At 40.5% G+C, this 15,402-nt stretch overlaps 1 protein-coding gene across 5 annotated transcripts in view; it reads right to left on the minus strand.

The window, feature by feature from the left end:
- Positions 1-3,529: 3,529 nt before the first annotated feature.
- The window catches only part of PDE3A (phosphodiesterase 3A), a 203,298-nt gene continuing 191,425 nt past the window's right edge, over positions 3,530-15,402 (minus strand). For all 5 annotated transcript variants that reach the window (XM_064734790.1, XM_064734800.1, XM_064734824.1 and 2 more), the window contains 5 exons: positions 14,630-14,829; positions 12,888-13,091; positions 12,400-12,555; positions 8,291-8,531; positions 3,530-4,957 (listed from right to left, as the gene is read on the minus strand). In XM_064734790.1, coding sequence (XP_064590860.1) covers positions 4,710-4,957; positions 8,291-8,531; positions 12,400-12,555; positions 12,888-13,091; positions 14,630-14,829 — 1,049 coding nt within the window. In that variant the 3' untranslated portion in view covers positions 3,530-4,709. The remainder of the gene's footprint in view (positions 4,958-8,290; positions 8,532-12,399; positions 12,556-12,887; positions 13,092-14,629; positions 14,830-15,402) is intronic.

Consider the following 15,402-nt stretch of genomic DNA (forward strand, 5'->3'; position numbering starts at 1 on the left):
TTCACACTGTATTCTACTTCCCAGGGCATTTCTGAAGAAAGATGGGGCCAGAATTTCAGAAAAAAAAAATTCTATCAAAAAAGCAGACAGAAATTTAGATTTTTTTAAAGAAAACAAATTAATTTTCTGTCAAGTGGAATCCACAGAATGGGGCTGGGGAGGGAAATTTGCTTAGGTGCCAAATGGTGCCTTTAAAGGCATCAATTTGAACTTTTGTAGCCTTAATTTTCTTCCAGATTCAGACCACCAGGATCTTAAGAAATTCTAACAGTGGTACACTAATGGTAAAGACCTAAATCCATCTTTAGACTGATAATGATGCAGAGAGAAATTCATACATGATGTCAGAATAAAAACTGATGAGAACTATCCTGGAATTATTAACAAAAGCATTCTCAAGTGACATCTTCCCTGGGAACCATTTCCTGCTATAACATGACCATGTTTGCCATAAGAACCAGCACCCTGAATGATGTCACATTTGGTGACACACAGCTCTGTGTAAAAGATTTCATTCACACATGAAGGCCATCCAAAATCCTGCCAAAACCACAGCAAAATCCCTTTTCCCTAGATTGTTGCAACTCACTTCTGATGCACAGCTTGCAACATCTCATCAAACACCATCTTCCTACTGGAGGGAGTAGATGATTTTCAGAGAAAAGTGTCAAAATGCTCTGCACATTAAATAAGCTAAAAACAACCCAAGATTTTAGAATTAGAGCATAAATATAGAGCAAACTATGGCCCTTTGAGCATGGTGGAAACTATTGTTTTTAGACACACCATTTCTGGTTTCTTAAAAGCTAATGTCTCATCTTCCCCCCCAAAAAAGTTAATTAAATAGTTAGGGGCTTTCACACTCTCTACTTCCACGTGTTCCCTCTGCAACACAAGTGTAAGGAGACAAGTTTTATTCCATGGTAGACACCATGTGGCCATCAATAAAAGTGCCAATGTAAGGACAAAAGTGTTTACATGTGATTGCTACATGACATAGAGTCGTTTTGTCACTGCACTGGGAGCTGCAAGCACTGCAAGAGCATTTCTACACTAGAAGGGAACAGGATCAGATAACAAGTGCCATTAAAGTGGGAAAAACAAAATATCCAAATGGAAAAAAATAATCTAGTCTTTCTCCTCTTGTTTTTAAAGAACAGAAAACTAAAATACTTTGGGTTTGCCACTGCAAAACACCATTTAAATGGGGGTTGCTTTCTTTATGTTTTGCATATTTTATGTACCAGGAATTCATATCAACATTATAAACATACCACCTAAAACAAGAGCATTTTTCTGATTGAATACAATTAATTTTCTTTTATTTAGTTTTTCTTCCTAAAATATTTCTTAGGCTGTGGATTATTTGGTGCTTGCAACACCAAAGGATTACACAAAGTGAAAACCTTCTGCCTCCAAAAGGCTGCTTAACTGCAGGTAAAAATCTTTTGCCTCCTTTGGACTAGAAAATATTAAAAAGCCCCCTAAATTACCTGCTTCATTATCTATGAACCCCAAAGCAAAAAGAAAAAAAAGCTTTTCACATTTTTGACATAAAACCTCTCTGGTATTTTCTGTTATATCTAAGCCAATCTGGAGATTTCCTGATCATTGCCTGCCAGACATGCACTTCAAAGACTGAGAATCAGATTCATAAGGAGGGACCACCTGCAGAAATTGGATTACTAACTATTAGAAGTGGGAAAAAAAAGTCACCTCTTACCAAGCTGAGCACTCGCAGCCACTTCAGGTTCTTCAGTGGAATTTCTTTCTAGTTTAGATAAAAACAACACTCATTCTCATTTTAAGTGTGTCACCAATTTCTTCACCATAAAGGTCCAGCTCAGTGACTGCTCCCATGAACAGGCTGGGGTAGCAATGCTGTATCAGTTTCTAACAGCTGCCTTGGCAATGCAGAAAAACAAATCAGAAGCTGACAATAATTTTACTTAATGACAACCAAAAATGATGACTAGAAAAATAGAATGGTTTCATTTCAGCACATTTTTAGATAACTTTTCTTAGTTACTCTTAGTTCTTCCAACCCTGTGTATGCCAGTTTAGAGGAATATGTGAAACCCTACTTACAGGATTTGGCCTCATTCTTGAATAGTTCTTCATAATTTTACCAACTGGGCACCCACTAACACTTGCAGCAATAGATTTTTTTCCTCTTCCAGCAAAGGCAATATAAGCCTCAGCATTAAAATCCAATTGCAGTGATTATGCACTGAAAATTGAGAAAGAAGTGCTTGGAGATGGGGCAATTTAAAGCATCTCTGTAAATTTAATTTTTAAAGGACAGAATGAGGCAAAATAAAACCTTCTCATACTATAAGGTATGCATTTCACTTGCACAAGAAAAGCCCAAATAAAATGATCAAAGTGACAGAAGAGATGTGAAAAAAACACAAGCTGGAATTGGTGGAGGCTTTCTGAGAACTTGGAGACAACTTTTTTCTTTTGAATGAATTCTGCTATATCCTTTCCCTTTAAAACAGCAATGCAATTTGGATCTTTGCTTTCCTGATTTCACTGGAAAACACTAATATTCCTGATTATAAGAGCATTCAGAATCTGCCCCAGTCACTCTGCTGAAAGACAAACATATTTTCTACTGCTAAGAGTAGGACAGGGCAATATCAGAAAAATGCAACAGCAAAAACCCCAAATCCTCTTTTGAGCAGACAGAAACACAAAGCAAGAAGGAACTCTGAAGTGATAGCACACCTGTGATTGGCTTTGATAGAGACTGTTTTCCAACATTTTGGGGAGGTGCCAACGGGACCATGAAATTTGGTGAATGTGTAACAATAGCAAAAAGTGATGGGTGTAATGCCAGAAATTTAATACAGAAAGGACTTCTACAAACTCTGCCTTTCACAAGGAATCTTACTCTCACAAGCAACCCTCCTCTTGGTGATGGGCTGCAGAATCAACTAGAAAAAGCATACACAGTCGAAGGAGTTCTGAGAGATACTGAAGTTTATATATATAACTCTTTCTGTGGGAACAAATCTCTAAATTGTGGGGTACTGCTTGGTGCTGCCAGTCCCCAAGAGCATTAATATTTTAAAGCCTTGATCCTGTAGACTGCTGGTTTCCCAGAAGGGTCTATACAGATTACTCAAGACTTTATTTGTGGGGTTTGGAAATGGCTACACTGTATAAAAATGCTTTTGTATTTATTTTTTAAAAAATTATCTTTACAAAACAACTTTTCCCTTTTTTTCTTTTTCTTTTTTTTTCTTAAAGATATCATTATCTACAGGAACCCATAAAAATTTTTCCATATTTACATCTAGATAGCTAATCATTGACAAATATATCATGAAATAAAATATTGAAAGTGAATATCCAACCTTTTAAATAGACATTTGGCTCACAGCATAAACAACAGAGAAAACAAATGAACAGAACAACAACAACAAAAAGATCTGCTGTTCTTACAGGCATGATCTTTTTCTTTCTGTTAAAAAAAAAAAAAAGAAGAAAGAAGGAAGGAAAAATATATTGGTGGGATCAAACTGCTGCTCCTAAGCAGAATGCCAGCAGCAAACTGGCACTGAAAACCCGAGTTCTGTGAAGCCCATGGGAGCAGATCCTGGGACACCGAGTGCCAGCCCACCAGGACTGGCACCTGTGCCCCAGCAGCTCCTCATGCACCTTTACCTTCTTCCCATGGCCCCCACGCTCCCCTTCCTTTGTCCCCAGCAGCTTGGCTTTGTTCTCAATGCCACATTTGGTGGTGGATGCCCAGAGGCAGGGTGAGGGCAGGACAGCACAGGTGCCCAAACGCGTGGTCGGCCCCGCAGTGCGTTCACCCCGCAGAGCACGGGCAGGGCCAGCCCTCTGCAGGGCACAGGCTGCTGTGCCAGGCACTGCCCCTCTGCAAATGGCCCTCCTGGCACATCCCTGTCGCCAGCAGTCCTGGAGGTGCCCAGGAGGAGGAGGATGAGGAGGTGATGCCAGCACAGCTGGTAGGGCCAGAGCAGCGCCTGGGCTGCTGCTGAACGGAGGCTGCCCGCAGCTGGAGTGCAAACTGGGACTGGAGGGAAAGCAAAGCTCCTCAAAGTTGTTCCCTTGCAGGCACGAATTCTCTAAAATTCTGGCCTTCTGTTTGTTGTGGTATGCTGGGACATGTGCTACAGCTAGTGTGGTAAGAACTCAGAGCATGCTGTATTTCCTCACATCCACTCACACTTGCAAACACCCCCTCACTCACACATATGTGTTGGCAGGATACATCAGCATTCATGTGAAGCTTTGGAACTTTTATCCCTCAGCATTAAGAGCAAAAAAGCTACTTAACTGGTACCTTACTGTTAACTGCAAATGTGCTTCAGAAGCAGCATTTCCTCAGATAACTTTCTCCTGTAAATATCACAGTGACCATAATATATCATTAAATGTAATTTGCTGAAGTGTGCAGCCAATAACCCTGGCTATATATATATATGTATATTTATATAATTCCACCCACCCCCAAATCTCTTCAAAGAAAGTCTGTAAAGCCGGTGTTGCAGTGTGAAAGCTTCCTTGAGCATAGGAGTTTAAACAATGTACCTCACCATAAAAAAGAGAAACAAATGAAACAGCTGTAGGCGCATTATCCCATACTTCTACAGTGTTGTGTCTAAATGCTGTGCTGGCTTGAGAAAGAGTCTGTGCACGAGTCAATCTGTCGTAAAATACTGCTGTAAATATTGTCATTGGTTTGGTTCTACAGTTGTGTTCTCCTCTTCATCCTTCTTGGCCTTGCCTTTCTCCTCCTCCTCCTCCCTGATGGCCTGGATTTGTTCTGAAGATTGGTGCAGTGGGGATTGCTCCGTGCCTTGCTTCTCCGACCCAGCTAACCTCTCCTCATCCTCAATCACCTTCTGCCACATCTTGTGGTTCTGAAGCAGGTGCTGAGTGATCTGACAGTAGATTTTCCTCCTCTTGAACTTCTTCTTTCCTGTAAAACACCATGTTACATTAATGTGCTGGTTTCTGCTGGAGAAGTAAAAGCGACTGAAGGCATAGGAAGCAGACAGAGTGTGCTATGACAGATTTTTAAACCCCAACATTTGAACAGTATTAAAATTCAGAAAGGTGTGCCTCTCCAGATCTTGGGGAAAGTTTCCTGTACAGTTTTTTCCCCGACTTCATCCTATGCCAAGGCTGCATGTTGTGCCTGACTCAGCTGCTTACAGAGGTATCTCGTCTTTGAATTATTATTGCATAAAACACATTGCTGAGCTGTTTCTGCTCATTTTATGTCAAGTTCTTAAAGAATCTGATTAACATATATTAAACACACATTCAATTCTATGCCCTCCTCACTCCCAACAGATCCCTGCTGATTGTCCTAGGGGAAAAAAATTGTGATTTTTTTTTTTCCTGTATTCCATTTTCAAATTTATCCATTGCTCCCCCATCACAGTGGAGGTGACCTTAAAGCCTAAGCACAACATTGCTCTGGCAGCAGCCTGAGCACTAAAGACGCACCCATACAGCCAAATACTACCACAGGAGCTTGCTTCTTTTTGCTTTTGAAGCAACAGGCCCCTCCTCTCAGCCTATGAAGTGTTTTTGTCCCTGGTGGTTCTCATGGCTCCTGACACACACTAAAAGTCTGAAGAGGGTTTTTTTTCCTGTCATTATAGTCTGTCCAACACAGATTCTTAACTCCTTAGCAGTACAAAGTTTGAAAAGTTTTCCTGGTCATTAGCAGTGAAAATGGCCATCACAGAACTGAAGTAACAGCCCCTCCAAAGACAACTGCTGCTTTTTCTTTAAAGGAGGTGACGTAGAGGAATGTTTTGTACCAGATAAATTTGCGTGGATTAGTACTTGCAGGTTGCCTGAAGTATGTCTGTGTCAGGATCCAAAATGTTTAGCCCTTGAAGCTTTTGAACTGGAAACAAAGAGCTTTTCACTGAGCACAGACCAAATCCAATTCAATCCTTCATTAGAAAGCCCTTGGTTCCCTGTAGGAAACCTTCAGGTTTAGCACTAATAAGAAGCCCCTCTGCTGCCAATGCTACAGCAGGACATTTTCTCCTGGGTTTCCCAGGTGATCCCACATCTTGTTTCTCTCTGCAGACACTTGCTGTGGAGTTAAAAATGTCTGAATCACTAAAGACTGAGTCTGTTTAATTCTTATACTTGCATGAAACCTTCAGGGCAAGTACTTGCTCCTGTATAGTAAAAAAATTACTTATGGCTACTTCAACGTTATAACTCTTACATTGATCTCAACTTCTTCAGTGAATTATCAGGACCTAGATGAAGTGTTTCCTGCCACAATTATATTTCTATCTGCCTAAAAGGCATTTTCATCAAAAGATCTTTACCAACATCTATACCAGTCTCAAAAGTCTGTGCATCTGACATCTCAACCTTTTACTGTTTCATTTGAGAAAGTTTAGAAAGTCCAAAATTGGGTTGGTCACAGGCACACACTTTTAAGGAACTATGAGGCCCCTACATTGACACAAAAGATGTCACAGAATCCTGAGTAAGGTCCACACAGCCACAGGGAATTCAGGGGACCTGAAGACAACAATTTGCCACACATTAGTATGATGGAGAAGAGGAGTATCCCCCATTTGGTATGAAGGAAATAGAAAGAATTTGTGGAATATTTCAAAACTTCTGATACTTTAATTTTTAAAGCTTTGAAAAACATTGTATAAAACACTATAGTATTAGGGTGCTATAACAAGGTAAAGAAGAAAACAGAAAATCACTAAAATCAGCCTGTTTGCAATGTGAAAAGGGTTAATAATGATCAGTGCTTTTAACCTGAAACCAGCATTATTTGACTCCACTAATGGTGATACAGAAGATAAGTGAATAGAGACATTAAATGAAAGGAAACCAAGGATTTCAAAGTCAGGTTAGAGACATCATGGATATATGAGAACATCCTTCATATTTTTTTTTAATACAGCAGTATCAGTTTCAGGCTTTGGGTTCTGTGTTAATTACCAGCTGCATACATTTCCTCCCAGCAGGGACTTCCAGAAAGGCCAATCTGCCACAAAAATGTGGCTCTGCCTGTTACAGAACTGACAGATCATAAAGTGATAAATTAATCCATGGATTTTAAATTACTTGATGTATACTGTTCTCTAAGAGATTTTTTTGTGAACGTGCTAAACCTAAAATATGTGCATGGGATGGGTATGTGTGTGTTTGTGTGTGTGAAAAATACCAATGATTTTTTAAATAAAAACTGTTTACCACTGAATCTTACTAGAGATAAAAGGTTAATTCTGCACATCAGGAGACACATTCTTATGTGACTTACTGCACTCATCAAATCTTTCTCAGCTTTCCCAACAGAAAACAGGGATAATACCCAGGCAGGGCATGAAAGAACATGTGTGGGAAAGAGCAGAAAAAGTGAGGCTTTTGAGGGAAAAAAATATTGGTATTTCATGAGTGCACTTTAGGCTGCTGTTTCCTAAAACTTCTGGATACAGGGGAGAGAGAGAAAGATGACTCAAAGGAGGGAAATAAAGGAACAGCAGTAGAGAATTCAGCAGGAGAAAGAACATGAAAGGAAGAAAAAGGTAAAGCAGGATTGAACTGATTAAAGGAAGAGGTCTACAGCTGCAGTAATTTCTCTTAAAAATCACTTCCCACAAGTGCCTGAAATCTCCTTTCAAGGTAAAAACTGTCAACTCAGTACAGCAAATATTGGCAGTGTTGCCAATAGAGAAGAACATGAGCTTTAGTTACTGGTTAGCCAAGTGATGCAGCTCCCAGCACACAACACAGCAATGCTCAGTGCCAGTTCTCTTCCCCCTCTTCTCCATGTTACCTCGAGGAGATGTGCATTAAAATGATTCCATTGTTAAAAACTCCTTTACTCCATCAGCATTTCAGATCCTCATTCTATTATTCCCATTTGTCATGTTAACTCATGGAAATGATGAGTGTTTTCCTTGAAAAACCTTCTCCCAAACATCCTTTTTTCAACTGAAATTCTTGCAATCTACCAACACCAGTCCTAAAAGAGTCTAGAAAGCCCTCATGCACAGATGACCCACCACCAGAAACCCCAGCTAAGGTAGAAATAAGTGGTGGATCTGAACCACATTGGTGCTGAAACCATGGAGCATCTCCACTCACAGTGTAAGTGGCTACAGCTCCTCCAAGGACAGCCAAGGACACCAAGGACTCACTGTCACTCTGGAGGAGGCCCATGCTGAACCTGGCCAGCTCACAGCCTCTGCTTAGTGTTTTGGTCACTACATGGAACTTGTTTTGTTGGAAAATGGAAGTGTCGAGCACTTACTGGATTCGGCGTTTTCACAAGTTTCCATTTCTGCTGTTTCCTCCTCCTCCTGCTCATCAGTGTCTCCTGACTCATCACTCTCTTCTATCCACTTTCCTGGCATCAGCCCTGCTGAGTCATAGGAGTTGCAGAGTGGCCCCACGATGTGGGTGATGAAGGACTCCTGCAGGTGTGCCAGCTGGGGAGCAGAGCGGTCCATGAAAGGGCTGATGGGCAGCCCCAGGCTGGCCTCTTCATCACCCTGCAGATGAAAAAGAGCTGTCATTCCTCACAGATAGATGAAACAAAACCACGCCACAAAAAGGAGCAAAGCATATCCAGCCAATTAAAAATGCTGAAAGGACATCTGTTGTATTTGAGGGGCACCCCATGGCAGGAAGGAATGATGACTCTGGCCCCATGTTCTCAGAAGGCTAATTTATTATGTTATGATACTATATTATACTAAAGAATACTATACTAAGCCATAGTAAAGAATACAGAAAGGATACTTACAAAAGATAATAAAAAAGATAAAATAATGAAGATAATAATGAAAGTTCGTGACTCCTTCCAGAGCCCTGACACAGCTTGACCCTGTTTGGCCACTGAGTCAAAACAATTCACATGAAACCAATGAAACAATCACCTGTGGGTAAACAATCTCCAAACACATTCCTAAGGAGCAAAAGACAGGAGAAGCAAATCAGATAATTATTGTTTTCCTTTTTCTCTGAGGCTTCTCAGCTTCCAGGAGAAAAATCCTGGGCAAAGGGATTTTTCCAGAAAATGGGAATGCCACACCAGCCTGGCACTTCCATCGTGACAGTGCCATCGTGTCAAATGGGCACAGTCACAGCTCTTTTCCTGTAGGAGCTGATCCCAACCCACTATCAAAAATGTGAATTTAACAAGGATGAATTTAACAATGACTCTGCAGGAGGATGCCCCTAGCCCTGAACTTTACACTGTGTGAAAACTTGAAAATTGCTATTTCATTTCTTTCTTCACATTATTTTTAAAAAATCCCTTCTGACAGTGTGATTGTTAGTTCAGATCAACCTTGTTTACAGGGAATAAGACAACTTCTACAAGACAGGGCTATCTCACCAGACTAGCTTTGTTATTGATTTCATCCTTATTAAAAGTAACCTGGAAATGTCCTTTTGGCTCTGGGTCATAAATATTTGTTTCCTGTGACTATTAGAATGATTCCAATTAAAGCAATGTATGGCATTCATTTGCTCAAAACCAGTAAATCTTTCCCACAAAGCCTTTTTGGGGGAGAGAGGGAGGCATGAGGTTTTTTCTGTCTCTTCTCATGATGTTAAATAAAGTAAAGCTTCATTGCAGAGTCAAATCTAATATACTCAATTCCCTATCACAGCAAAGCTTCTGGTGATATCAGTGAGTTCTCAGCTGAGCAGACATGACCAGACCAGATGCCATCTCCCCCCACAAAAATACCTCCAAAAAATCTAACCCTCAAAAATACCCCCCCAAAAATCTAACCTCCCGAATCAAGCCTGATATATAACTGATTTCTGTAATACAATACAGAGTTCTACATTATGGGATACCTGTTAGATTTTAGAGATGCATTTTCAGTTTCCATTATGTTTGCTTATATTTATCTCCTTGTAATGTAAATTTTTCAAAAGTAATGGTCTTCACCTATCTGTATCTGTATTTGGTGAAGGCCAAAAAATGAGAGCTAAATTTTGGAGTATGTACAGCAAATATCTCATTTCCTTGTGTTTTATTTACTTTATTTTATAATAACCAACCCTGAAATGTTATGTGCTATCATTAAAAACAAAATATTTGTGTTGACAAAACACTGAAACATGCCATCCATTCTTGAAATAGCAAGCATATTAAGAAGAGGTGACAGTTTGCTCTTCTTTACAGAAACATGTCTGAGATTTCCTAGCTGTGAACTGGGAGAAATGCTGACTGTGGAAATGTTTACAAATTCTTCTTTATTTTTCTGTTAAACCATTATTTATTATGAGAAACATCTTGCAGTGTGGGTTTTTTAAATTCTAATATGTCTGTCTTCAAATAATTCTACTGGACATGTGAAGAGAAGGAAACATCCTGCAACAATATGACACAGGATTTTGAATATTTTTCTACAACACATTTTTAAGAAGCAGTTTTTATTTATATGGGAGTGAAATTCTTCAAAGGAATTGGTGTTTATTGTAAAAAAGATACTTCATTATTTTCACAGCATAGGTTGAATTCACATATGTGTGCTTTTTGATAATACCTCCAGGGAAATTCAAACTTCCCATAAAATTCTCCTTTTTAGAAATGAGAATATGAAGACTTTTCCAGTTGCAGAAAAAAATCTAATGCTCAAAATCACGTGAACAGGGTTTGATACACCTCTTGTAGCATATTAAAGTAAAGAAAAATAGATTTTAATAGAGATAAAAGTAACTGAGAATCTAGCTTATCCTCCTTAATGCCAAAACCAAATCCAAGAGAATGTTCTCTGTTCTGGATCTCATTTCTAAATGAAGGAAAATAACACAAGCTCATACTGTGAAACAGGTAACACAATATCTTCCCACATCTGTATCCTCACAAGCTTGATTCAAGGCTTTGCTGATGTTAATATATTGGGGCACTTCACTCTGATACAGCTTTTATTGGAAAAAAGGAAAGTTATATCCTACATCTGATTGACTGCTTCTGTCTGCATGCACTAGTCACCCACACAAGCTATGATCATCACCAGAACTGTGAAGCACATTGTTGGGACAGTGGTAATGAAGAAGAAAAGCATTTCCTGAAAGAAAATTCGGGGCATGAAGTTTGTTTTGGGACACACTCTCTTTGTTTAAGAAAAAAAAAGAAAACAAAAATGGAACCAGCAATATTCATACTATAGGTAAGGTTCATTGTACTTTCTTTTTCTTGGGAGATTTGAAAGGAATGAAGAAGCTTCAGTTCAATGCCTGAATTATGTCCCTTTCCCCGTCTCCTTACATTCTCCAGAAGGCAGTAGCAAATCCTGGTTGGAAATTTTTTTTTTTTTCCAAACTGTAAGTGCAGTAAATTTAAGGAAAGCTGAAAAAGCTCTAAAAAGGATTAGTCTGTGACTCCAAGTTACTGCACAGTCCCCCTGAGAAGTCTGTGGGTTGACCTGTTCAATGATTGAGCCTGTTTGTCTTGTCTGGAAAAGAAAGGATATGGAGTTTAATCTGAGAAGAACATTCAAAATGTTCCCACTCAGGAAACAGAGGAACAGTGTGGGAACAGCCCTGACCCTTGCACTCAGCAGGGCTAAATAGGTTGAAATGAGAAAATTAGGTTCAATTAAGGGCTCCTTTACACCTAGAATGAGAGGAGCCATGCCTGGCTGTATTCCCAGGGTTTCTACATCAATCTGTGCCTGTCCTCCTTCCTTGTGCCACCAGCATGCCCTGCACAATGAGTGCAGCTGTACTGACCAACCTCTGAGAGCTGCAAGGGCTGTCTTAAAACTGAAATATGGCTCTGGGAGCAGCTGTGGGTGGCCTGTGATGAGCTGAAAGCCAGTGCTGCAGTCCTGCTCAGCACATAAAGGTTCTGGTTGTGTGAACAGAGGTGTGGCCTGCAGAGAAGCTGAAACAATCCCACTGCTCTGTTTAGACCATCAGAACAAGGACATTGAGAGACTACATGTCAAAAAAAGTGTGAGACTGCAGAGGAGAGCCATGAGAACCAGCTAAAAGAACACAGAAGGAAAGGTGAAAACATGGTTTGCACTAAAGAAGAGGGAAATGACAGCCATGGTGGAAAGGGAAAAAACAGGAGAAAAAGAACAGGAAAAAAAAGAGGAAAAACAGGAAAGAAACAACAGGAAAAAGAAAGAGGAAAAGAACACTTGTTCAACCATGCCAGTGCTTGTCCACAGTGCCAGACTTGAACAGTCCAGCCTACAGAGATGCCATCACCAGAGGTCTCTGAGGACACATCAGAAACTTCAGTGACAAATGGACTTTCACTTGTCTGGCAAAAAAATGGATTAATGTGACTCCAGCCAACATCTTCACCCCTACTCTCTGTGATTTTTCACTGGCCAGCAGCAGTGCCATGCCCCAGAACACAGGCAGGCAGCTCTGGAATGCCTTTACCTGCTCATAGAACTCATTGACGATGCCCTCTGTCCACTGCAGGTGCAGGTCCTTGCACTTGGCAGGCCCGTTGATGTCAGCCAGCTTGATGCACATCTGGCACACCAGCAGGCGGTCGTTCTCGTTGGTCCAGTCAATGCCAACATCATCGTTCACCTGGACACAGGGAAAGGGAAACAGGATGGTGATGTGAGGCAGAAGAGGAAAATCTGATCTGGGGTATTGCAAAATATATTTAGCTGTTCAACAAAATCACTAGCATAAGCAGGTGAGCTAAGACCAGGCTGGAATTAACAATATGGAAAGGGAAAAAGAAGTGAAAAGCAATATAATATATTATTATATACATATATTATTTATCATATATAAATATATTACAATAGAGCAGCCAAAAGGACATTCAGAGGAAACAGAAATCCTTCTTGCTGGATGCTCCCAAGGCCCACAGTTTTTTCTGACCATGCCCCAGAAACCCAAACTGATCTCACCTTGGCGTTGAACTTGGCCACGAAATCAAAGTGCTTCTTCAGGTCAGTAGCCAGGATGGCCTCGATGACGAGGAAGCGGAAATGCTTGAACTCCACGTGGTCCAGGTTGACCAGGAAGTTGTACTCTGGCCTGGACATGAAGAGGTTCCAGGCAGCAGCAGCGTGGTGGTTCTCCAGCACGGAGCGGTCGTTGTACAGCACCGCCTGTGGAAGCAGCACAAGGGGCAGCTGAGGAACATCTCAGCAAAATCATCTTAGGAAAACCATCTACACAAAACCATCTTAACAAAATCATCTTTGCAAAACCATCTCAGCAGAACCATCTACATAAAAACCATCTCAGCAAAACCAACTTAGCAAAACCATCTTGGCAAAATCATCTCAGCAAAACCCTCTCAGCAAAATCACAGCAATGGATCATCCTGATTCAGGCCACAGGCTGATGGCTAATAAAACATAGGTGTGTGTGTCCCTGATTGTCAGAATGAACCTCACTTAATGAATTACTGCTCTTTGCTAATTGCACCAGGCAGTGGTGTCCATGTAGGACTGATTCCAAACACACAAACAGGTGAAATTCCAGTTTGCAACCCAAAAACACATAGCCTGACAGATATCTCAGGGCTAAAATCCAAAATGGGTCAAATCTTAATCAAAATAAGATGCTGAACTCTCATAGGGATGGTAATTCCATTCAGAAAATAACAAGAAAATTATTTTTTCCTATTAATTTAATTTTAAACTACAGCAAATACAAAAAGGCTAATCATCTAACTTCCTTTTCTGATTTTTAAAAGCACAGAGCTATAGCACTTGTTTCTTACAATTAGATTTAAAGATAATAAGTATCTTCTCCCAGTCTATTTACCTGGCCAAAGTATCAAACGTTTTGATCACAGAAATGCATTGCAAGGATGAGAAGCATTACTATCAATTCACAGACACAAAGTGATACCAGAGTGAGTTCAGGTGACTTGCTCTTGGTGACAGAGGAATTTTGGTTGCAAGCTGGGGAGTAAATCCAGAATTTCTGCATCCCTGCCTGACCCGCTACCATTAAAATATATATATATATTTTAAAATTTCCTCATCAATAGAAGTATTTTTCAGCACAGTGTGCTGAAGCCAGGCAGGTCAGCTATGCAAAGCAAGGAAAGATGATCTCATAATTAAGCCAATAAAGAGTGATTCAGAATTGCTGAATTCAACTCTCAGGACTGGCAGTAACTTCTGTGTAACCTTAAGCAAGCCTGAATTCTACATTTATAACACTGAGATTATTTTCCACTCCCTGCTTCCAAATACTTTCATACAAAGACTGAAGCTGCTCATATTCCATAGAAGCAACAGAAAAATGTGTTCTGATCATGCACAATTAACTTGCAAAGCACAGTCAGCTACACAACTGGGATGTTTTATTTTATTTAATCTTTCTGTGCATTACTTGTTAGAACAATTCTTCCATTCTTCCACAGTCACAGGTTCTCTTTCAGTCGGCAGAGCTTTACCTTCTTCACTGGCACAGTTTATCAGTACCTTTCTCAACACCTCTGCTAACTGAGGGTGTGTAAGACTCTTACCAGCAATCCCCAAGTGAAATGATTATTTCTGTCACTTGGACAAGCTGTTTCAAAATATTTGGCAGCCTTGTGCTTAATGGAAGCCACAGGCACCACCAGCAAGGAAAAGCTGTCATGGAGCCCTTCCAAACTGCACAGCAACACTGCCTGAGGGTTATTTACCTGAGGAGCACTGGTTGCTACCAGGAAGGCATTGGTCCTTCCTGGGTGATCATAGTCGTGCATGGCTGCGGCCACATACAGAGCCATCAGCTCCAGGGCAGGGATGTTGCCAGCCAGGCACCCGTAGCTGTCATCTGTAGGTGTGTATGTCTTGGAAAACACGTATCCCATGTGGCCGTGGGTGATCCCACTGTCAGAATCTGAGCAGAAAGAAAGAAATGGAAACAGTGAAAAATCCAGGGCCACTCTTTCAGTGAGAGAAGCAATAAAGCAGGGAGAGAAGGAGTGAATTTACAGTAAGGATAAACTCAGCCTGACCTCAGTGCTTTCAGCGCCTCTGATCCAATATAATAAGGCAAACAATTGGAAAGGAACAAATTCTGATCCCACCTGGGGATCTTCCACCCCTCCAGCAAAATCTGTTCTTCAACTATGTAAGTTACAAGCAGTGAGACATGGATTGACAGCCATGCTGGAGCTTTGTGGGGAAACTTGATCTTCCCACTCCTTCCTCTAATTTCTTTCATCATGTAGACAAGTCCATGAGACACTGACAGTCCTTAAAGCAATGGACTAGAATTTAATAATTAAATTACAGTGCATGTTTTCCAATACAAATATCTAGACTTGGTATCTTTGCTGATAATCCTCTTATCATCCTCTTTTTGAAGCATCTTGAGCACACCTGTCAGAGACAGATACTGAGATGCTTTGCTAATTTAATCTCAACGACCTTGAATGGATCCTGCATGCAGCTGAACAATGTCTTTCAA

The sequence above is a fragment of the Zonotrichia leucophrys genome, chromosome 1A, assembly GCF_028769735.1.
Source record: "Zonotrichia leucophrys gambelii isolate GWCS_2022_RI chromosome 1A, RI_Zleu_2.0, whole genome shotgun sequence".
Classification (NCBI taxonomy): Eukaryota; Metazoa; Chordata; class Aves; order Passeriformes; family Passerellidae; genus Zonotrichia; species Zonotrichia leucophrys.